The sequence below is a fragment of the Meles meles genome, chromosome 16 (assembly GCF_922984935.1).
Source record: "Meles meles chromosome 16, mMelMel3.1 paternal haplotype, whole genome shotgun sequence".
Lineage (NCBI taxonomy): Eukaryota > Metazoa > Chordata > Mammalia > Carnivora > Mustelidae > Meles > Meles meles.
Genome location: NC_060081.1, coordinates 18,089,326 through 18,112,544, shown reverse-complemented (window position 1 = coordinate 18,112,544; position 23,219 = coordinate 18,089,326). Strand labels below are relative to the sequence as shown.

Below are 23,219 nucleotides of genomic sequence, written 5' to 3'. Positions count from 1 at the left end.
TAATGCCCACAGAGACTGTGTGTTACGCCCAGGTCTGTGGGCTAGAGGAAGTGAGCCCTCTGATTTCCCCTGCCCAGCCCCCAGGGCCTGGGCACAGCAGGTGCTGGACCCGCTCATGCATTGCTGAGTCACTTCCAATCCCTTCTCTCTGACACACTTGCCCACGTTGTCCTTCTTCTGCTCTGCGGTAGGCGGCAACAGCAGTGACTCGGACACAGATGTTGGGACCACTGTCCTCAATCTGCAGCCCCGAGCAAGGCGCTTCTTGCCAGAACAGTTCTCAAAGAAAGCCCCCCAGCCCTACAAGATGGAATGGAAGAATGAGGTAGACGTTGATTCCGGACAGGGGCAGCCGTGTACCCCCCCAACGCCCCACAGCAAAGAGGGGGGAACCCAGACCCCAGGCATGCTACGGCAGCCCCTTCTCTCCAAAGGCCAGTTTGGCCCCGTGAAGGAACACAGTGGGACTGAAGGCGTCCTACCCAAGCCACCACCCAGGCTGGTCCGAAGGGCGTCAGAACCTGGCAACCGGAAAGCCCGATTTGGAAGTGAGAAGCCATAATGAAAATGGCCAAAGCAGAACTGGGATGACTGACCCGGCGCGGCTGGGGTTTGTTCCTCTGAAACCTGACGCAACAGTGGGATCCATTTAGTACCCTCTATGCAGCTAAATTCTTTCACTGGGTAGTAGAGTCACGCCATTGACTGATGGGATGAATGCTTAACCCAAGAAGAGGAAAATCAAAGAAAAAAAGCCCCATAAAATGCCTTTAATGACTTCTCGCTAGCACTTATATTCTTCGCAAGCCTAAAGAAAACAATTGTGTGCCTTTATTGAACTTGAATGACAGAACTTGAAGTTTTTAACAACCCACGTTGGTGAAAATTTTAATATATACATATATGCCTCAAATTTTATTTATGAAAACCTATGTATATCTGTAATCAGTTTGTAAGCGAAGGGCGTTAAAAATACTCTACATCTCTCCAAGGCGTAAAGGGCAGCTCCGGGAGGACGGTGGACCATCCGCTCAGAGCCAAGGTGTTTCCCCATCCTGAGCTGATGAGCGGTGGGTAAAGGAAGAGCTCGGCATGGAGAAGGGATGCCTGGTGAACTCACACTGGGGAGGCAGTCAGAACGTTTGGGCAGATAAGAAGGCCTGGCTCCCAGAACGCAGATTCCCGCGAAGTAATGAGTCAGCTGGATTTAATTTGTTCCTCATGCTACCGGACGTTTGAGGGTGACCTAGAGGTTCCATCTCTTGTGCGTGTTTGAATGGTGCGAAGAGAGAGGCTGTGTGGGCGACAGTGTATGACAGACTTGGTGGCGGCTTTGGGTGAAGTTCTGGCGTGTGCGCCTCACGGTGTACGTGGGGAGACAAGGCAGCCGCTTACAACTTGTTGGCAGGTTTTACATTGTGCAATACTGGGAGGAGGATGCAGGAGATTCCCTTTCATGCCCATCGATGACTACCTGCTATAGAATTTCTCTGTAGAACATTCTAGAACTTTGAAAACAGATCAGAGGCTCCAAGCAGTCAGTTTATATAGACAGTATTCCAACGTTTAACAAATTGGTGAGAGTTCAGGTTTTGAAATTTATTCAGGAAGCACTTTGGAGAATATAGGAGTTCTATTTTTTTTCTTTTTTTGCACTACTCTGTAATTTATCTTTCCCCCCTCAAATTCTTTCTATAAAAATGGATGCTACTCATCTTAGTACTTTTTAAAAGTACAGCAGAAAGACAAGAAGTGGAATATAATCATTAAAGATTAATATTTGAATTTCCATCTTAAACTGTAGATTTTATTGGCCTCCCCCCCCCCCCAGATCCTCTTTAAAACTGGACTGGAGGGACGCCTGGGTGGCTCAGTCATTAAGCATTTGTCTTCGGCTCAGGTCATGATCCCAGGGTCCTGGGATTGAGCCCCATATCGGGCTCCCTGCTTGGCAGGAAGCCTGCTTCTTCCTCTCCCTCTCCCCCTGCTTCTGTTCCCTCTCTCGCTGTCTCTCTCTCTGTGTGTCAAATAAATAAATTTAATCTTAAAAAAACAAAAACTGGACTGGAACAAGACTCTAAATGTCTGGGTTTAAATACAAGTGAGGCCACGCATACAGTCCCCTGGTTGTGCATTGGAGATGCAACCAATGATACAAACGACCACAGTATTGTTAGCAGGAAAACATGAATGAATTAGACTATACCCAGAAACCCCCAGGGCTGTTTCTCCTATCCTCTCCCTTTAACCCCACCAGTGTGGAGAAATAAATCTACCCTTTCTCTTATCTTCCACAGTCTTGGGATACTGCTAGATGGTTGGGCGTGAGGCAGAGGGAAAGAAAAACGCACAAGGTACAAGTATATGAAGAGCACAATTTCCTTCCCAAACTCTTCCATGTTGATCAGTGGAGAGCAGGACAGACACCATTTGAAAACTGTAAGCTTAGGACTCTGTGCCAAGTATCTTAATTTTAAATGAAAATATTTATATAAATAAATATACATATTATATATATATCTATTTCCTCCTGAAAAGAAATTAAAACTGACTTTTAAACTTAGAATTTCACTATAGGAATGTGATTCATCAAGAGATGGGATATATATTTTTGAAAATGCCAACAGTAAATTTTTAGAACTTCATGAAAAGAAAGTTTAAAGTGGAAATTGACCTTAAAAATACATTTCCTGATTTTTTTCTGGTGTCCTAGAATAGTAAATATTATAATATTATAATAGATATTATAATTTTCTGGAACCAAAGGAGAAAACATGAAAGTTTTTATTGAATTTCTTCTTGTTAAGCAGGTAGACCAAATTCAGCTTGCACTGATTAAAAGTCATAAAGAATTTGGTTGACACCGTATGAATTAAAAAAAAGAAAAAGAAAAGGAGCACTTATGTCATCTTATTATCAGTTGAATTTTCTTATTTGTTAGATGGGAAAAGCAATGAAAAATAAATTCGACTTCATTTTGCTTTTTCTCTATACTTTTTTTTTCAAATGAAATTACTAAGTTCTAGACATTGTAGGAGAAAATATGAAACCCTTTAAATATCAGAAGTCCAAATTTCCTATACTACAGAAAATCCCCAACGCTTTGTAAATGACTCCCCTAATTCAAGTAACATTTGATCCGACCAAAGTTTAAGTGTGACTATAGAATTTTGATGGGTCTTTGGTATTTGTTGTAACAAATTTGACTTGAACTACCCATAAATGCAAAGTCTAGGCTTATTTCCTTACCTGCAATGCTATGGGCTGACTGTTGGGAACAGGACAGTTAGCGAACAACTAGAAATTGGCTCCAAAGTTCAAAAGTTTAAAAAAATGTGCGTTTTGTGTACAAGCTCCCAGAATATCTGGAACGAAATTCTCTTTGGCGTTTACTAAACTTAGTAGTGGGGGAGGGGAGTGTTTATTTATATAAAGAGTATAGAGAAGTTATTTATTACGTCTCAGTATATTTTCCATTTGTCGTACTGCCCAAATCATGTTTATGTTAAAACTGGCGTTTTATAAACAAATGTAAGAACTGTAATATTGTTAGTTTGAAGTTCACACTTAACTTTCCTCTCCAAAGAGTGATAAAAGAGATTTGTCTGGTTGAAGTAGGTGTTGGCATTATCTGCCCAAGCCTGAACATTATATGTTGATTCCCTTTGTTAAGATGAACGAGGAACGCTCAGTACTCAACTGTCGGATGATCTGAGAGAGAGAGAGAGCGCGCGCGCGAGTGTGTGTGTGTGTGTGTGTGACTTTCAGAGCAAAATGTGTAGCTTGCTGGTACTCTATATCCAACATCTTAACCAGGCCCTTTCTTGAATCTGCTTGTAAGGCAGAGAGAACCCCCATCAGGGTAACTGCTGCCGGCTGTGACCACAGCACTTTGTTCAAGAGAAAGGACACCTTCCTTTAGATTTTTTTCCAATGTCATTCACTCCACATGTGGCTGACCCCCTCAAACGTGGTCACCCCCGCAGACGTGCGGCCGAAGCACCCACATGGTTAGTTTTGAACGTCTTCTTTAATGTTGCAATGGTACATAGTTTTTTGATCCCTTCTGTCTTCTAACTTCCTACAATTTTTTCAAAGAAAATTCTATTTTACTACCTCTAAAAATAGTCAAGAAATACCAGTCAGTTCTCTTACCCGTCTCGTCAGAGAAATAGGTGTTTCTTTGTGTAGAGTTAATATATCTGCTGTCAATGGATTATCAATTTTTTGATCTGCATAGCGTATTGATGATTTCGAATGGCTGAGAACCGACTTCAGGGGTTTCATGTTACAGATGTTTCATGGGGATCTGTTATCCTTGTGTTGTGCGGTATGGAAATGCCCTGTCCAGTAGACAGAATGCCAACAAAACACCCTGAATTAAATATGCAAATGTTTTTCTTCTCCCTCTTTTTTAATTTCACTGGGTCCTGTTATGTCATCACTGCACGTGGTAACAAAATTTGTAATTTAAATGAGGGCTCTCTGCATCCAGCATTTGGTAATTATGCTTGCCAAACAGAAAAAGAATTTCTCTTGGTTTCTGTGAAATGTACAAAAATCTAAGTGTTGAATCAGTATGGAGTGGAAACATTTAATGGAATAAAGATAAAGATATTTAATCACTGTGGATAAAATAATGCATCACAAGAAATCAGGACAGCACCCCAATTTCGATTTTTGTTTTTATATATCAAAACCATTTTCATGTGTGCTAAAATGGGGTCATGATACCTGGAATTTGTGAAAGGTAACAATTTAAGAGTATTACAAATTTCAGTTGCTTTAGCTTCAAATATACATCATATCTCAAAACAGGGATAACATTGTTAACTGTGTTAAAGAAACTCAATGATAACAACTGGCCCATTAATTTTCCCTATGTAAACAGACCCTTGTAAAGGGTTCAAAAATAATGCATGCCTTGGAATATTCATGCTGCCTTCCCAAGCCAACTCAAGCAAGACAAATTAGGTGGATGCCTTCAACTGTCTTACCAAATTCACGGTGAAATTTGCAAGATTGTGCAGGGTTCTGTACCAACACATCAAATTTTTAGGTTTTCACTAACAGAGTTTTTGGCACCTACTCAACCCTGTTTACTGTATTTGCTGCCATAATTATGTACCCCTGTCGGGTATCCAGGTCAAGTCCTTACCTTTAGCTGGAGAATGAGTTTGAAAGAGTTACAACTTGACATACTTTGTTTTGTTCATTCCTAGAAGATGGTACAGTGAAGGTTCTCTGAAGGTGACCAGGAGAAAATGCTCGCTCTTCTCCATATCATGACTGCCTGGCACTGTCAGAAGTTGGCTTATGATGCCAGGGCCTATGTTCCAGCCCAGCCCACAGCACAGACCAGGGCAAGCCCGGGTCATGTACCCATTCATGTGCACTCAGACCCGAGGGCCAGGCCCCACAGTCAGCAGCAAACGCGTTTATTACATCAGGTTCGTTCCGGAGAGTTCATGTGGTTTCAGTTTCATTAGGCAAACTCAGGATAGGTTTAGGTGGGTAAGCTATCCCAGGGGGGAAAAGAAAATTCTCAGACTGGGTAAGCACCTGAGTCCCAGTGATTCAAAATGGAACAGATTCTTTGATAAGCCTGAAGAAAGGTCATCTCCTATTCAATGTTGTAAATTGCAACTACTCATAGGTATTTTAACTACTTTTCCCTCCACAGTGTATGCTTTGGGGAAAAAATGGATTTTTAATTATCAGGATGTAGTACAGTGTAAAACAAGGCTGATCAAAATACAATTTTTTTATTCTAACAAGGTCCTTAGTCCACTTTTATGCTATAGTTTATGCTATGTAATTATGGGTAATAATTAACACCTCCTTCCTTAATGTTTATAATTATCTTTTCCCCTTGAGGAACAGTGCAAGCTGTTTGAGAGTATCCAATTCCAAATTAAAATCAGCATTAACGCTTACAGTGTACTGAATCAGGAAAACAGAAATTGTCTATACTGTGCTCGTACACAGCTGTCTGCGAAGTGGTGAGTTTAGGTGATCTGTTTGGGAGAAACGAGAAATCTACAGTAAAATATTGTGTTAAAATAAGTTAGTATTTGTGTATCTGATTAAGTAAAAGTAAATCCTACTGATGAGATGTCATCTTAAAACAATTTGCTTGCCAAAGATGTGCAATAAATTTCGGATTATGTATACATCTGGTATTAGCATATGGTTTGAAAAGCCAAATGCTTGTTGTTCTTACTATTAGGCCGCGTTTTAGCGTAACTGGGGGTTAACATTTCCCAGCGCTTCTGGACCCTGACACTACATATACAGTCAGGACACAGCAACAGCTCCTACAAATTACACTCAGAATAAATGGTAACACTTTGTTATAATTTTAAAGGGATTGCATTATTAAAGAAAATTATTACCACATCACTGGCAAAGTTCTTTGGGAAAATACAATTTTAGGACAGAAAAACAATTTTTCTTAGTCCATCACCCCGTTCTGACAAGAGCTACATTATACATCATCCTGGCTAGATCTGTGGGAATCTCATTTCAGAGACTTCTGGAAGGCTAAGGTTTTCAGAGGGAATAGGACATGGGAAATCACCATGCTGGCTTTTACTATACATTCCAAATAAAAAGCTACCCTCTTCTAGCAGGTACCCCAAAGCCGGACTCCCCTGGGGCTCCCCCACAGGTGTCTAAACTTCTTATAAAAGTGTCCCACAGAAAAGACGTCTCCTAATATTCAGGACATGCAGAGAACAATCTCTCATAATTGCCCACGCATGTTCTTTGCCAGCTAACGGAGGACGGGGCAGAATGTCCCAACACTCGTTGCCAGCTAACCTTGTCTAAGATCTGCCGCCCAGTTTCTCCCCGGAGGTCACAAGCTGATGGTCCCCAGGCCTTCAGATTTCGTGCCGTACCTGATTCCCTCAGTGCCTCTGACTTCTCCCTCCCATTCCTCTTGGATGACCGCCCACGAGGGATCTTTAACATCAAGTCCATGGAGCATTCACCAGCATGAATTCTTCAGTGGCTCCCCCTCATCTGTGGGAGTAAAAGCTCACTCCTGAGCATGGTCCATGAACTCCTTCACGATCTAACTCAGGGACTCTCACCTCCGGGGCACTCTGGAGTCTTGTTCTAGAGGTCTAGGGCAGGCTCTAGGCATCAGGTGACTCTACTATGAAGCCAGAACCACTGATTCTTGCCCTTTCTGTTTGCTGCAGGCGTAAATCTTGACCCACACACCTGGGTTTGGAGCCTTGCCCATGTTACTGCCCTGGCCAGACATGCCCCACTCCCTTTCTGATTTCTGCTCACCTCTCTGGACGTGCGGGCAGAGGTATATTGTCCCTTCAAAGTCTTCTAGAACCTAAAACCCTGAGGCTCGTTCACAAAACTTAGCAGTTGGGGCTGGTATAATGCTGAAAGGATGTCATATCCTTTATAAACTTCTCAGGGAAGTTCAATGCCCCTAAAATAAGATTCCATATACTATTAATTTGAACCATGTGAAACTGCAGATAATTTTGACCTGGAAAAATAGCAATTTCATGTGGCCCAACCTAAATACTTGGAACATTATTATGGAAGTTGCTCAGGGACTCAAAAACAAAACAACACAAACTTTAGTGGAGCAGATTTAATTTCCCTGAGATTATAGTCCATAAATTGTACAAAAACTGTCTACAGACCAGTGGTTTTCAAAGTTTAAAACTTTCCAAGTTTAAAACAGCTGGGGATTTTGTTGAGAATGGTTCCCAGCAGGTCCGTGCTGGGGTGTGAGTGCATGTTTAACAAGCTCCAGGGGAATGTGGATGCTGCTGGTTCTGGAACACACTTCAGAATACCCACACATCAGACATTTTAAGAGGAGGTTTAGGCATACATCAGAGATACTGTAGCCTGGTTCCTGAACACTGCGATAAAGTTAAATATTGCAATGAAGTGAGTCAAATGAATTTTCTGGCCTCCTAGTGTACATTAAAAATTATGTTTATACTATACTATAGTCTATTAACTTTACAGTAGCACTGTGTCTAAAAAACAATGTACATACCTTAATTAAAAAGACTTTATTGCTAAAAAATGCCAACCACCATCTGAGCTTTCAGCAACTGGCAATCTTTTTGCTGGTGGAGGGTCTTTTCTCAGGTTGAGCAGGGTGGTGGTTGGTGAAGGCTGGGGTGGCTGTGGCAATTTTTAAAAATAGGACAACAAGGAAGTGTTCCTTTCACTTGAACACTTAAGAGGCCACTGTAGGTTGCTAACTGGCCTAACTTCAATACTTTTGCGTCTCAAGAAATAGAGGGCCAAGGAGAGGGCAAGAGATGGGTGACCAGCTAGTTGGTGGGGCTCTTGGAACACATACACTTATGGATTAAATTCCCCCCTTATAAGGGTGCAGTTCATGGCACCCCAAAACAATTATAACAGTAACATCAAAGATTACTGATCACACATCACCATAGCAAATACAATGAAAAAGTTTGAAATATTGTGAGAATTACCAAAATGTGACAGAGACGCAAAGTGAGCAAATGCTGGTGGAAAAATGGTGCCAATAAACTTCTCAACACATGGCTGCCACAAACCTTCAACTGGTTAAAAAATAATAATAATGCAGTATCTGTGATGCACAATAAAATGGAATGCAATGGAACGAGGTATGCCTGCATAATATTGATCTAAAAAAAACCCCACGTGAGTGTGGACAATAGCAAAAATGTTTCTCTACTCTCTATATGAAGATCCACCCTGGTTTTCAGTATTCCCATTTATCTGGTAACTGTAAAGCCTTAATACATTTATAGGCTTTATTTAACCTCAAAAATAAAGTGCTAGGATTTCAAAAACTTAATAATGACTACATTAAAGAATGTCTAAGAAACTTGCCTGTTTCTGAGTGCACAGAAAAGATAATCTTCGGAGAAATTCGACTTCATTGCATAAACCCTTGATTACTTCTTGTCCTTTGAGTCTAAGCTCTACGATGGTTTGGTGTGTTCCTTAAGGTCCACACCATTTTGTATTATATTTTGCTTTCCTCAAAAGCTCTTAGCACTTCACAACCACAACACTTCATAACACAATCACAACACTTCATAAAAAGTTAGTATTTTCCTTGTAGCTAGATAGGAGAAAGGACAATCTTCAAACATCCAATTAATTATCTTAAACATTTGGGTTTATAACCCACACACAACTTCTAAAACTAGAGAAACTTTTTTTTTCTGCTTTACATACAATACATTTACAATTATACGTGTAATTTCCCAGTGAACCAATGAAAAAGAATGAGAGGAATGTGAACTTTGGTAGTTCGCATGAGGAAAAGAGAGGGGGCTCCAATATAATTATTATTAATAGGCGACATCATCCAAGTCGCAAGAATCACACAAATGCTTCCCTGTGTTTTTGTGCTAACCCTCACTCTGAGCCTCCCAGTTAGACCCCGGCGTGCTACTTTTGGAATGACCATTTAGCCTAGGCCTAGGAAAAGGCATTTCCCTGTAGATCAGTGTGTAGCTCTTTTGTTCTCAGGTACGATATTAAAATGAGAGAAAAGAAATGACTTTCAACATAAGACACTGTAGTTAAGTGTGTCTCGTGAGGCGTGGCATCTGACTCTCTTACCTGCACGAGATGTTCCTCTTAAAGGCATTCCTGTACCTTGTCTTCTCCACTGTGCTCTACCATCATCCAACTCACGCAGCCCAATGGAGCCCTGGCTTCTGGGAGCAGTTCATGCCTGATATCCAGGGAGAACTAGCCAGACTGACCACCTCAGCTCTCTGCAGAGCACAGGGCCTCCGAAGCAATAGACACAGGGGACAGGCTCCATGAACCTGCTTCTCCTATTAGGGAGCGTGACTGCCAAGAGCTGAGAAGAAGGTAACGTTTCGGGATCACATAATCTTAATACTTCAAACTGAGTTAGCTATCAATAAACAACCAAGTCTCTGGCTTTGACTTGAATCCAAACCTGTATGTCTCTGAATGATCCTTTTTCTACCTCCATGAGGAAGTGCAAGTGTTTCTTATTAAATATAGGTTTCTGGCCCTCCCCTGAGCCCCTAGAATCAGGCTGGGGGCTGAGGCAGCCCCGTGTGATCTTTCCCCAGCTTCCCAGGTAGAACCTTGTTAGGACTTGAGAAAGGTACAGGCTAATTTCAATAAAGCGGCTTATTCAATCTCTAGGCTTCTGGTAACACAAAAACCCCTTAGTTTATGCAGTGTGACATGAAGCCTGTGTCCCAGCAGATCACTTTATTAATTGGTTACCCTGTTTTTACTTAGCAGGGGAGCCTATCACCTTCTGTTATCTCACCACCACCTTCCCGTCCTGAAGCTGGTAGCGTTTCCCCCTGGAAAATTTGAACCCCACCAGCAGGGTTTGAAGAGGAGACTTCTACATAAGGTTTAATACTTTCCCCTTTGACAAGGCTCTGACTTCTGATCACCCCGCAGGTTGGACCTGGGAGTCTCCTAACGAAGCACACCTGCTGGGAAACCACCCTTCCTGGCTGCTGTCCCTTCCTCATGACCTCAGAGTTGGTTTCTTCTATCCAGTTCCATTCTACTCACATTTTAATTTGTCACTCCCACCACCGGCACCACCATAGCGGGCTCTGTTCAGTGACATTAGGAAAATCGCCACGAGGGCCAGGACAGCCCCCAGGCTGGGGGGCCCGCATGGGCTCACCTCTTGCGCCAGCCCGGAGAGGAGCGGGGCGATGATCCGGCCCACGGCCGTCACGGACTGCCCCACGCCGATGACCGTGCCGCTGGCCTGCGCCCCGCCTGCGGCCAGCTGCAGGTCGGTGATGCAGGTCCTGCCCACGGCGGTGGACACGGCCAGCAGCGAGGAGCAGAGCACGGCCACGGGCACCGAGCGGGCGGAGGCGTGCAGCAGTAGCAGCAGGCAGGTGAGCGCGCTCGAGTGCAGCAGGAGTGCGTGGCCGTCGTGCCGGTACAGCCGCAGCAGGGGCCCCAGCGCCAGGCCGGCCAGGGCCCCCAGCGCGCTGCCATAGCTGATGAGGTAGCTAGCCGCCCGCGGCCGCACCCCGAAGCGCTCCTCCAGCGCCAGCACGAAGTTACTGTAGTAGAGCATGACCGCCACTGCCATCAGCAAGCGCACGGCGAAGATGTCCCACATCTCGGAAAATATCAGGCTCTTCATGTCACGCAGTGTGGACGTGAACTCCAGCCAGGGCGGCCTGGCAGGTCTGGTGCGGACTGTGCTCCGGCTGGGGGTAGCGGTTTCCTGCCCCTGACCATCTCTCCTCCCCCAGGGTGCAGAGTTCCTCCTCTCTGGCTGGCCTTTCTCTGCACCGGAGAGCTTCGCTTCGCACCAGGGAAACAGCCACACCAGACCTGGTAGGACGGCATGGGATTTGTCGGCTGCACCCCCGGATTCGCAGGGTGCCGCCAATCCGGGGAGAGGAGCACGTATGTGCATAATTTTTATTTTGTAGTTTTGTATTAGTACATTTACTAACCTCTGTCTTTGAATCCAGTTTTTAACCATGCCCACAGCTACTTCTACTCCATTTTGATGGTAGAATTCCACTCTTCACCTTAGAAAAATTCTATACCTACAAAATGTTCACTTTTTTCGCTGGCTCAAGAGCCCATGATGGTTTCCTATATCATGGGCTACCGAAATTCTCACGCTGTGTATTTAAATTCATTACCTTTCTAACTCCGTGCCTGTCCACCACCTTGCCTCCCCATCCATCCACCCTTCCATCCATTCCCCTCCCACACTTCATCACATTCTGAATAGTTATGCTTCCTAAATGCTAAGGCCTGTGCTAAACAGTAGGAATATATTAACAAGACAAGGCCTATAACATCCCTGTCCTCAAGGAATTTAAGTCTAAAAGGGCGTTTGGACAAGTACAACCCAGCAACTGGATTACAGGGTGAGTACTGTGTTGGGGGAAGCTCACTCTGTGAGCAGAGGCAGCCGGCCTTGGCTGTGGGAAGAGGGGCAGCCTCACACCAGTGACTTGTCAGGAAGTACCTGCTTGGCTCTGTCCCCTGTTAGGGCCCACCATGTGCTTTTGCACAAAAATTTTCCCCAAAATCTTTGGGGGTACCATTCTCACAGACCACATGATGTATGGTCTTATAGAGCAGTCCAATTCCTACTCAGATAATCCCACTTCCACCCTTACGACTGGTGCATTCCTGCCTCGGTCGTTTTATGTATCCCATGCCATCTAAGTAGAAGAACCTACTCCCAATCCATGCCCCCAAATTTCTTGAAACTGAATTGCAGCTTGCCATTCTAGGACACTTTTTCCAAACTCATCCCGTGGAGTTTTCAGTCCTTCCACACTTAAATTCAACTGGACCATGGCCATTCAGACCGCTTCATGGTATTTGAACCACATCTGTATATGTGGTTTCTCCACAGTCTAGGGGCACTACTCGCCAGGGACTAATTTATGACAGAAAACTTAACCACATGAGAATGTAGACCTGGCCTTTCTACCACTTCCTATCTTTAAAACGGCCCTTAGATGTTTTACACAGTCTTGATAAAAATATGAAAGGGCTATCGCCGGTGGACTGAGTCAAAGAGCATAATTAAAATAATAAAAATGATAATGATGACAGCAACTGATGTTCACTGAGCATGCAGCATTCTTGACGCAGTGGGGTGAATTGCTCACGTGCAAGACCTCCAGGGCTCGCCCTAGTAAGGCTGTTAATGTTGTTATCCCATTTTATGGATGAGTAAACTGAGGCAACTCGCTCAAGGCCCACACTAAAAAGTGGCACAGCAGGAATCTGAATCCAAGTTTGTCAAACTCCAGAGTCTGAGTTCTTAACCATGAAATCAGAAATCATGCCACAAAAGACATAAAAGAGGCCCTTCTCAGGCAAAGTGGCCTATCAGAATGAGGATATGAGAAGCTGAAGGAGTCAAAGAGGTTTAGGAAAACAGCCGAAGCCACCGAGGGGAAAAAAAAAACAACGCAATACACTGTTCACTCCGCTGGAAGGCAAAGCCCGGTGTGAGACACTGTCTGCTGGCCTGCCCCTATCACTCTCCCCTGCTATTCTCTGCATCAGCTTGGCCTGCTGACCTCTAAATTTCTTAATAATGCACAAGAAATCCCTATTACTATTTTTAGGCATTGCAGTTGAGAACACTTCTGGCTGAACTATCCCTGACTGACTCAGATCCATTCACAGGCTTAGGTGAGGGCATGATATTAAACAGCATCATCGCTGGAGAATCCAAAACAGAACCCCATAATCAGGGTCTTCGTTTATACACTGACTTCTGACTTCGAGAGCTATCACATTCATCACATTCCTTCATGTGGGAAGGTACCGGGCCACACCAGCCAGTCATGGGCTTCAGGTATTTTATCTAGATTTGCACTAATCCGTCAGACCTCACCTCCTGGCCAAGGTTACAGGTTAAACTTCTGTCAGGAGATCATAAAGTATTCCTATGACAACTGACATTGAACTCCTGAGCTCTGTTTCCTGAGTGTGATATCCTAGCTCAACATGGAATCCATCATGCAACCTGGAGCCTTGAATACAAAGACTAAAAAAGATGCAGTAGAGTAGGCTATCATTAAATTTAAGGAAAACTGAGTAACATGAACAAATCCTCTTGTTTCTGAAGTTGTTTATCTAAGGCTCAGGAAGGTACCAGTCTCCAGGCAAAGAGGTTTATCCTCTTGGCTTTAGGCGACTGGCCCTGCTTCCAAGGAGTTCATAGTCCAGTAAGTGTTCTTTTATTCATCAAATGTTATTGCACATTGGCTTTATGCCTGGCCAGTTCTGGGCAGGAGTGACAACGGTGAGAAAATCTCTATCCTGTGGCATTTAGTTTCCAACGGTATGTGTGGGGAGGTAGGGAGGAGAGAATATAAGCAAGAAAACAAATGGATAATATAATTTCAGAAGTGCTGTGAAGAAACCGGAGTTATGTGTAACAGAATCATCAGGAAAAGCCTTTCCAAGGAAGCAAATATTTGACACTCGAATGATAAGAAAGACCCAGTAGGGTGGCTCAGTGGGTTAAGCCTCTGCCTTCAGCTCAGGTCATAATCTCAGAGTCTTGGGACCAAGCCCCACATCAGGCGCTCTGCTCAGCGGGAAGCCTGCTTCCCCTTCTCTCTCTGCCTGCCTCTCCGCCTACTTGTGATCTCTCTCTCTCTCTGTCAAATAAATAAGTAAAATAAAAAAAAAAAGAAAGACCCAGTAAAGGTATGTGGGCAGAATGTTGTAGGTGGGAGAAAGAGCAAATTGCAGTGCCCTCCTGTGGGAATGGACCTGGCGTGTGTGAGGCTGACCAGGAAGCCAGTGTGGCTGGAGCACATGGAAGGGTGGGGGGCAGGGCTTGCCCATCCACATGCTATGTGAGACACATACATGCTTTAAGCATGATGGGAAGACATGGGCAGATGGTCTGCAGCAGGGGACGAGGTGTCCAACTTTGAAAAATAAGTCTGCCTATTCTAATGTGAAGGGGATTAAGAGTACACGTATCAGGATGAGCCCTGAGTGATGTACAGAATTGCTGACCCACTAAATTGCACACCTGAAACGAACATAGCATTGTAACAACAACAAAAAGTCTGCCTGTTTTAAGAATAACAAAGTCTAAGGAGATAAAAGTAAAGCAGGTAGATGGGTCAGTATGAATGCATAAACCAAACAGCCTTCTTAGTTGAAACATCAACTTACCAGCATTGAGGATGAAGACAGAAAAACAGATGAAGGCTGTCAGATAAAATCCACCTTCTAGCTCTGTAAGATATCCACCAACCATGGGGCCCAAGATGAAGCCCACACTAGATGCCGCATTGAATTGTCCAATTACTAGTGGCCGTTCTTTCTCTGCAACCAGATCAGAAAGCAGAGCCCTTGAAATGGAGAGGGTATGTTTAAAAATACCTGCAAGGGGATAAGAAACATGCTCTGTAACATTTTTCAGACCAAAAGAATCTTGGATGTGATCTTGCATTTCATCTCTATCACAGATGGAGTTCTGGTCTCCATTCTCTTTGAACCTCTAAGGTTTGTACTTTCATCCCACTGTGACTGGACTCCTGATCTAGTCCCACAGTCCTGGTTGGCTACCTTATTCCTGGTAGTTAAGCCCTGCATCCCCTGCTTTCCCACCATCCACCCTCACATTCAAATATCTCCAGTTTTCTGTTAGCCAAGTGCAATTCGCAGTGGCTTCTTTACAGAGATGTATCATTCTTCATTCATTCACTCAGTGAGTAAACATTCGCTGCATGCCTACTGTATGTTCAGCATTAACCCTGACCCTGACCCTGAGGATAATGCAAGGAACAGAGAGCAAAAAACCCCACAAATGTACCTCTCTTCACAGAGCATGTGTATGTGTGTACATGGGTCCAGGTGATAACTGCTGGAGAGGAAGAGAACAGTGAAGAAGGACAGGGAGTGAGGAAGAATATAAAAACATGGCAACATAGTCATCTAAACACTACCAACTGATTTTCTCCTAGCAAGAGGTTTATGAATTGGATGACTAAACAAACTGAAAGGTGGGACATGACTTAATAAGAGATTAAAGTGTATATAGCAGCTTTATATTCCTCATACGTCTGCTGATGTATTTGACTTGTCTGCACCCATACACCCGTATGTTGAATAAACAGACTGAGGGGGTCTGGTAACGGATGCTGCCCGCCACGCTGATCAGTACACGGCAGCAGCTCAGTCAGTGTTGCTGGCAAGTCGGCCTGCCGTGCTCCTAACTGTGATGCAACACAATCGTTTCCAGTGATTTCCTTGAAAGAAGCATCACTCTGTAAATTACTTGGCTTGCACGCTGATCCTGGGTTCTATATCCAGCTGGTGTAAACATTAGAACGGATAACCAGCCTCTCTGGGAAGCAAACTTACAAACCTGTCTTAGAATTAGGTAGACAGACTATCCCTAGATCTATTTCCTTAAATGTGAGAAAGGACCAGGCTGGAAGATGATTCCTAAAAGGCCTGACAGGGATCCTGTAATTATTTCTGAAATGATACCGACGTTGAGTTCACCTTACATAACAGGGAAGGAGGACTGTGGTGAAAGTGACCCAGACTAGCTTCCTGTTACCTTCCAGAGGCTGGGCTAGGGGACAGAGAGAAGAGGGGAAAACCATGTGTCTACCTCTGGGACTTCAACCTCTGTTAGGCTCGCCATCAGATCCGAGGACCTGAACCTATATGACATCGTACAGCATAACCCTGGCAAGGCTCCCCGGGGCTCCCTCATATTCCTGGGCCAACCGAACACTGCAGAAGTTCCCATAGCAGGAGAGAATTTTATGTGTAGCTCTCCTGTCAGCCAAGAGTAGGATATATGTTAGTGGAACTATTACTACCCAAAGCAGGCTCATTTCATATTAAATAAAAACATTTTAATCTTCTCTATAAATTTCAACCTATTGTATACAGGGCCGATTAATCTCCTATATTTCTTTAGAATTATGAACAGCCTTACTGCGGAATGATGGAGTGTATTATATTTACACACTGCAACCCAAAGCAAGCATGTACAGTAACTTTGACTCTGAATGCACATAGAGTAGCCATCAGTTGGATTTTGCGTGGTGGGGGGGCGAGTTAGGATGACAGCTCATATTTAAAGCAAAGACCTTTATAAGCATTTTCGGGTTTTTGAGTCAACAGAAAGGCAAAGCATGAATTTTCGAGGGTGAACTCAAAAGACTTGGAGAGTAAGTATGTATGTCACAGAAATGGTGTGAAAATCCCAAATGAGCTGATTATCAACCGTATGTCAAAAGGACTTCTTTTATGCTCTGTTCCTTTGGGGCATTGGGTGAAAAAGAGCAGCTTAACCGACTATGGGCAGAGGTCCAGGGCTGCAAACTTGTCCACCAGGGCAGCTGAGTCTATCAGTGCTCTGTTGAGTCAGGGGAGAAAGAAACACTGAAACTCCAGGGTTCTAACAACTGAGAAAGGCAAAGAGAGAACAAAGAGCTTCCCCAGGGCCTGCCTACCCACCACACTAGGATAGCAGTCAACAGCAGCAGCTCAAAGAATGGACAAAATAAAAGCTATTTCAAAAATGTCAGGAACATTCAAGATCAGTTTGGAAACAGAAACTAACCCATGAGCCACGCCATCATCATCCTAGTATCTCCCCCGACCAAGAGCCGGATTTACAGGAGGCTGCCGGAAAGCTACAGTGGGAAATCTCCATCTGAAGTCAGGAAGCCCAATTTTAAAACTAGAAGTTGGCCAAGGGGAAGAATAATAACCACAGTGCTGGCCAAAGACGTTTAACAAATTCTTACTGACTGAATGTAGAGATCGATGGGAAGGAGCCAGGTCTGTGCAGTGGTATAATGATTCATACTGACAGGGAAGGCTCCAGTTCCCGTCACGGACAAGCTCTGTGGCTGTGCTCATCTGAGAAGAGCCTGACTGATACCAAGTCCTCCATCAACAGCAGTGTCTGATGTTCCAGTTATAATCACTCTTGCCATTATTCTCTCGTGACATAAGCTGTAACCAAGAAGGGACCAACAGGAGAGACTGGGCAGCTCAGTCGGTTAAGCATCCAACTCTTGGTTTCAGCTCAGGTCACGATCCCAAGATCCTGGAAACCAGCCTCACATGGGGCTCTGCGGCTCTGCGCAGAGTCTGCTGGAAATGATCTCCCTCTCCCTCTGCTCCTCCTGCTGCTTGCACAGACTCACTCTCTCTAAAATAATAAAATCTAAAAAAAAAGAAAGAAAGAAAGAAAGAGAAGACACTGACAGGTAAGATGGTCTCTCTTTATGCATTTATAGACAACTGGTTTATTTTGAATGAAAACACACCCAAGGGCAAGAACTTACCCACAGGGACTCTAGCCAGGGCAAACAGGAACACATTGGTGGATGCTCCAAGAATCAGATAACCCAGGGCGCTGAACAGAATGCACACCAGCAAGGAAGACCGTCTTCCAACCACATCACTCCAGCAGCCCTGAGGAAAGCAAGGAACACAGAAAGTCCTCTGACTCCCCACCTTTAACCACCACCACCATGGAAATGCCCCCGAATGTGACCAAGATGTGATGCCAGATGGGAGACAACTTACCACCAGTGTGCTGGAAAAGAGCTGCAGAATGCCATAGGAGGAGCCTACAAAAAAACATTAGTAACATCAAGAAAGTCAGCTGGACCCATCACGAAAATGGATCAATGTGGTAATAACTACATAGAAATTAGGGGAAAAGAAGACCATTTTTAAAAAGGAGATATCCTCCCCCCCATTTTTTCAGTTGGAAGGGTAAAGCAATACAATTTTTATTAAAAGAACTTCAGGGGCGCCTGCGTGGCTCAGTTGGTTAAGTGTCTGCCTTCAGCTCAGGTCATGATCTCAGGGTCCTGGGATTGAGCCCCACATCAGACTCCTTGCTCAGCAGGGAGTTTGCTTCTCCCTCTGCCTGCCGCTCCCCCTGCTTGTGCTCTTTCTCTCCTCCCTCTCAAATAAATGAATTTAAAAAAAAAACAAAAAACAAAAACAAAAGACAAAAAAAACCCTCAAAAATTGAAGGAAACGGCAAGGGCTGCCCACGGTCTCTGAGAGGCTTCTCCTGCTCTGTAAGGATGCATAACCCCGACTGAGAAGACAGAATAGAGAGTACTCGGGGAATAGAAATCCAAATTCTACAAAAATTCTACTAAGTCTAAAAGTTTCTGTATCCTCTTATATGCCTCTAACATTCCGGTTTTACAAAATGCTTTAGTTTTATAAAGAACTGACAAAATTTTACAGAGTGCCTTTACCTCCATTATATCAAATAACGTGTCCCTTCTGCTCTTCATAAAAACCCTCGTGCCACTGTGTGGGTCGGTATAATTCTACTTTCCAAGGGAAATACAAGTCATAGCCTGGAGGACTTACTAAATACTGTGTCCACCACAGTCTCCGAACATCTGCTTATCCAATTTGCGAACAGTCAAGGGCTGTTAGTCTTTTAACAATTCCTTGTTAATTAGCATAGTCCTAAGCCCTGCTATGTCCTGTCTCTTCGGTAAATCAGGGACTTTCAGATGGAGGTTCTATGCTGCACAGGCAGAGAAACCCTACAACCCCCTAAGATGCACTGGTGGTGGTACAGGAAGCCTGCGACCAATTTGTCAAGGCTCACCCTGAGTCTCTCTGCTGTGTGACTTGATTTCTGTAGATTACATTTCTCTGGTTCCTGCAGGCAGGAGTGTGTACCTACCCTGTGACACACGCAGCCAGCTCCTTGGAGAGGCTCAGGGAGGAACCGTGATGTCACTGGCGGTGAGGGGAAAGGAATGATGCTAACCCTCAACACCTCTCTGAACACAGGTAGTCTAGGAAAAGAGGAACTACATTCGTTCCAGGGTAACATTCTGACGATTTCTAAAAATTCCCTTTAGCCCGCTTTGAATTTAGCTTTGGATGATATTCAGCTTTCAAGACTGATTTGTTTTTAGGTTCTTAGTCCAGAGGATTGAAAATTCAGTGCTCTGAAATGTACAATATTAACTAATTACCTACTATTCCAGCAACTGTTGGACTTGCTCCAAGAGACTTGACATGAAGGCTCAGTAAAGGCACAACCATGCTGACACCAAACAAATCCTAGACAACAAAACACCGATTAACTCAAATCAGAAACTGATGCTTAGGTGTTCTTAAAGTGGTAATCCTAATAACAAACTGATTAAAAACATAAACCAATATCTAATTTTGAGGAAACGAGAAACCGTAATTCTACAGTATGCTACACCCATCGATTAAACTTACTGAAGAAGCAAAATACAATGTTATAACAGTTGCTACTACCTATGAATGCCTGACCACCATGACTGAGAATCATTTCGACCTTAGCTTCCTTGTGATTGATCCTTAATACTCAAGGAGGATGTGCTACAGAAGTTATTCAAATAAAAAACAAAAACCAAAAATGTTTGTGTGTAATGAAGTGGGAAAGGAGGCAGGGATAATGCCTATTTCTTTTCTTTTTTTTTTTTTTTTTAAGATTTTATTTAACAGACAGAGATCACAAGCAGGCAGAGAGGCAGGCAGAGAGAGGAGGAAGCAGGCTCCCTGTTAAGCAGGGAGCCCGATGCAGGGTTTGATCCCAGGACCCTAGGATCATGACCTGAGCCAAAGGCAGAGGCTTTAAACCACTGAACCACCCAGGCGCCCCAATGCCTATTTCTTGACAAAGCAGCACTTGCTTCATACTATGAATTTCCTCCTGGAATTAGGGAAGGCGACTAATCTGTGGCTTATAGCCTTAAAAATAATACCTGAAAAGAAGGTCTCAGCAAAGCAGGAAGGAGAGAGAAGGATGGGGTACTGGGGAAAGCCAGTGTTCTATAGCCAAGTCAATGAAAGTGCATGGCATTGAGGTTACAGAGACAGTTCTAAGTTCCGGCTCCATTGGTTACTAAGCATGTGTACTTGGAAACTTATTTAATGTCACCAAGCATCAGTGCTGTTATTTGCAAAAAATGGGAATAGGTGTTAACCTGTCTGGTAGAAATATGAAGTTCATTAAAAGATGTAATGATTGAGACAGGTCTAACACACAACAGCAGTTCAAATATATTTTCTCTTTTCTTCAGTCCTGGGGATAAGTACTGATCCTTTTTGCTAGGTATTCTGAGTTAACAGAAGGATTGTTAATTTTTCCTTTAAGTTTTGTTCTCATCCCTACTTCACTTGGATACTTGCAACAACTGGTTTAGAAGAATCAGTTGCACACACATGGTTTTTATAATCAACTGGAATTCCTTTCCTTATCATCTGGTTTAAATAGAAATAAATGCATGAAAAATATTTTTTCCTTGGGCCCACAGTTAATCTTTTGTTTGTCCCTCTCCTGGTGGCTGTGCATTCACCTAATTTTAGAAACAGGAACCTCTAAATGTACTTTTCAGTGGCCTTTTCCCATGGCTACATCTTTAGATGGCCATATACTTACTATCTAGTGTTCTCAAGTAGTCCATAAATTTATACTACCTCATCTACAGCTTATTTTGATTTTAAGATTACTTAAAATGTCTTTTGGGTCTAAGCCCATGTCTTTTGGGCTCTCAGCATTCTTTCATCAGCCTACCGATGTATGGTATCACTTAAAAGACCCCAAATACATTAGCTACCTACTAAATTTTCTGCATCTTTCAAAAAGGAAACTCGATTGTCCGAAATATTTCTTTTCCAAAAAATTCCCAGTACCACTTGTCATTTAACATTCAAATAAAGGATGGGAGAGAAATAATTAAGTAGGCTGCGATTTACAGCAGGTAATAAGAAAACAGACTCATAAGTAATAACTGATGATCGGTATTATTTTAATGCTTTGTGAGCCTGAAAAATATTACCTATTTCCATGGATGCTGGTGCTCTAGAATTGTCTTTCAGGAAGTTGTGCTCTAAAATTGTCTTCCCCTTACCAGAAAAGGCAACTCCTCTCTTACTATGAATCTGCAGTTTCTTCAAAACCACCAGCTTTGAAGGCTTTGAATGTATTTTGAATGTGGCAACTGGTCATGTGCTTGTAACCGTTTATAAGGAAATCAGGGGAGAGGGAACCACTTGAACCTTTCATGGAACATCTACATTTCTCAACAAAAACTGATGAATACGCTAAAAACTTTCAGGATCTTTTTCAGGGTAGGAACCTAAATAATTCTTGATTGGCGAATTGCCTCAGTAACAATGAATGAGACCTCACTACAGCTGATGAAATAAAATATGAATCTCTGTATCTGGAGGAAAGAAGGGATTGAAATCATAGGTCTTAGCACTATCTTACAATGCTAACAAAAAGGGGCCTAGAGGGCCATCTTCATCTTCCTTCTTAAACAAATTAAAACCTGGAAGCCCAGATGAGAACTCAAAACAGAACATTTTGGCAAATGACTTCTTTAATCCTGTTCCCTTCCTCTTATTAATCTGAAACCATTTTCCCAAAAGTCTTAGGGGATCTTTACATCTCTGTATATAATAAAAATAATAACTAAGTTATGTATAATATTCCTTAGATGTTACCTAACAAAGAGCCATTAGATCCTACAAGGATATCCAAAGCTGCACGTATTTCAATTGCTTACATTTTCCATTTTAAAAAAAATCCCTACTCTCTTTTAACTTTTGGGAAATCCTACATTTTACCCTGAACATATTAGAGACCTAATAACTCTCTTGAACAAATTATTACAATTTCACATCAGGCTTGCTAAATTAGACTTGCTGTGTGCACAGCTCATACACAACACAGGAGACGTTCTGAATATTCTAATCTGTACTGGAAGGCCAACTATAATGAATGGCCTGTGGATTCATTTAAAACATTCAAACTATTTTGAATTTTAGGTCATGTTAGTTTCTCTGCACTCCCAATCTGGACTTTCCAGGTAAAGGTTCAAATTCTTCTCATTTGGCAGAACCAGATAGTTGTACTGTCTGAGGGAGGGAGGCAGTAGCCGATGGACAGTCCCCAGCTTCTACCAGAGGGTGGATGGCAGCCAACTCCCTTCAGAAATGTCAAGGACCACTCACCATCAATAGTTTTGAATTATGGGTGGCTGGAATAGAACGTGGAAGAGGCATCTGCATGCACCCTGAGACTGAACTAAGATTAAGGAATGCCAGGCTCTGACCTGAAGCATTAATCCTGGGGGCTAAGGGAGGCAAGGTTAACGGGAGCCCCTGAGTGCCTCATGGTGCCATGTTTACAGTGATTTGGAAAATGCTTTCATCATTGTCTTTACAACTATTAAGTCAACATTAAACCTTTACAGAAGGATGGTTACAGACTGATGGTTCAGTATCCAAACTCCTTTCCCTTTGCCATGACCTAGTGCCTTTACAGACTATTCAAGGCCCCCAAAGGCAGTCTTTGCCCAGTGACACTTAACCTGACCAGTTCCTTTTGTCCTTAAGATACAGTCTCAGTCTGAGCAATGAGGAAATCCTACTGAGTCCTCATCCCAGTTCTCTCCTAACCTGGACCAGCTCACAACCAGGGCAACTGAACCAGGTCTAGACTTGGAAGGAGAAGAGTTGGGACTTGGATCTAGGGTTCCTGCAGATAATGGCCCATGAACTACCAACATAGCATTCTGGTAAGATTTTAAGTTCTTCCTGGCAGGGATTGTGTATTACAGGGACTGGAGCTCTACAGCCCTGGCCACATAAAATGTTTCCAAAATTCTGTGAATAATAAATGGATG

The 23,219-nt window shown here is 43.3% G+C and overlaps 2 protein-coding genes across 8 annotated transcripts in view; one reads left to right on the top strand and one right to left on the bottom strand.

Annotated features, from left to right (window-relative positions):
• The window catches only part of SLC9A2 (solute carrier family 9 member A2), a 99,037-nt gene extending 97,172 nt beyond the window's left edge, over positions 1-1,865 (top strand). The window contains exon 12 of the mRNA XM_045980395.1: positions 192-1,865. Coding sequence (XP_045836351.1) covers positions 192-562 — 371 coding nt within the window. The 3' untranslated portion in view covers positions 563-1,865. The remainder of the gene's footprint in view (positions 1-191) is intronic.
• MFSD9 (major facilitator superfamily domain containing 9) overlaps positions 1-23,219 on the bottom strand; it is a 35,669-nt gene that overhangs the window by 11,513 nt on the left and 937 nt on the right. For 2 of the 7 annotated variants that reach the window (XR_006815286.1, XR_006815284.1), the window contains exons 2-7: positions 19,527-19,614; positions 18,094-18,137; positions 17,850-17,979; positions 14,704-14,913; positions 10,688-11,358; positions 9,619-9,865 (exon numbers count right to left, since the gene is read on the bottom strand). Coding sequence is in view for 4 of the 7 variants with exons in the window: in XM_045980396.1 (XP_045836352.1) it covers positions 9,728-9,865; positions 10,688-11,358; positions 14,704-14,913; positions 17,850-17,979; positions 18,094-18,137; positions 19,527-19,614 (1,281 nt within the window). In the remaining 3 variants the exon portion in view is untranslated. Of the gene's footprint in view, positions 1-1,993; positions 11,359-14,703; positions 14,914-17,849; positions 17,980-18,093; positions 18,138-19,526; positions 19,615-23,219 lie in introns of those variants that run through there. The other 5 variants (XR_006815285.1, XM_045980398.1, XM_045980396.1 and 2 more) reach the window with 5 other exon arrangements.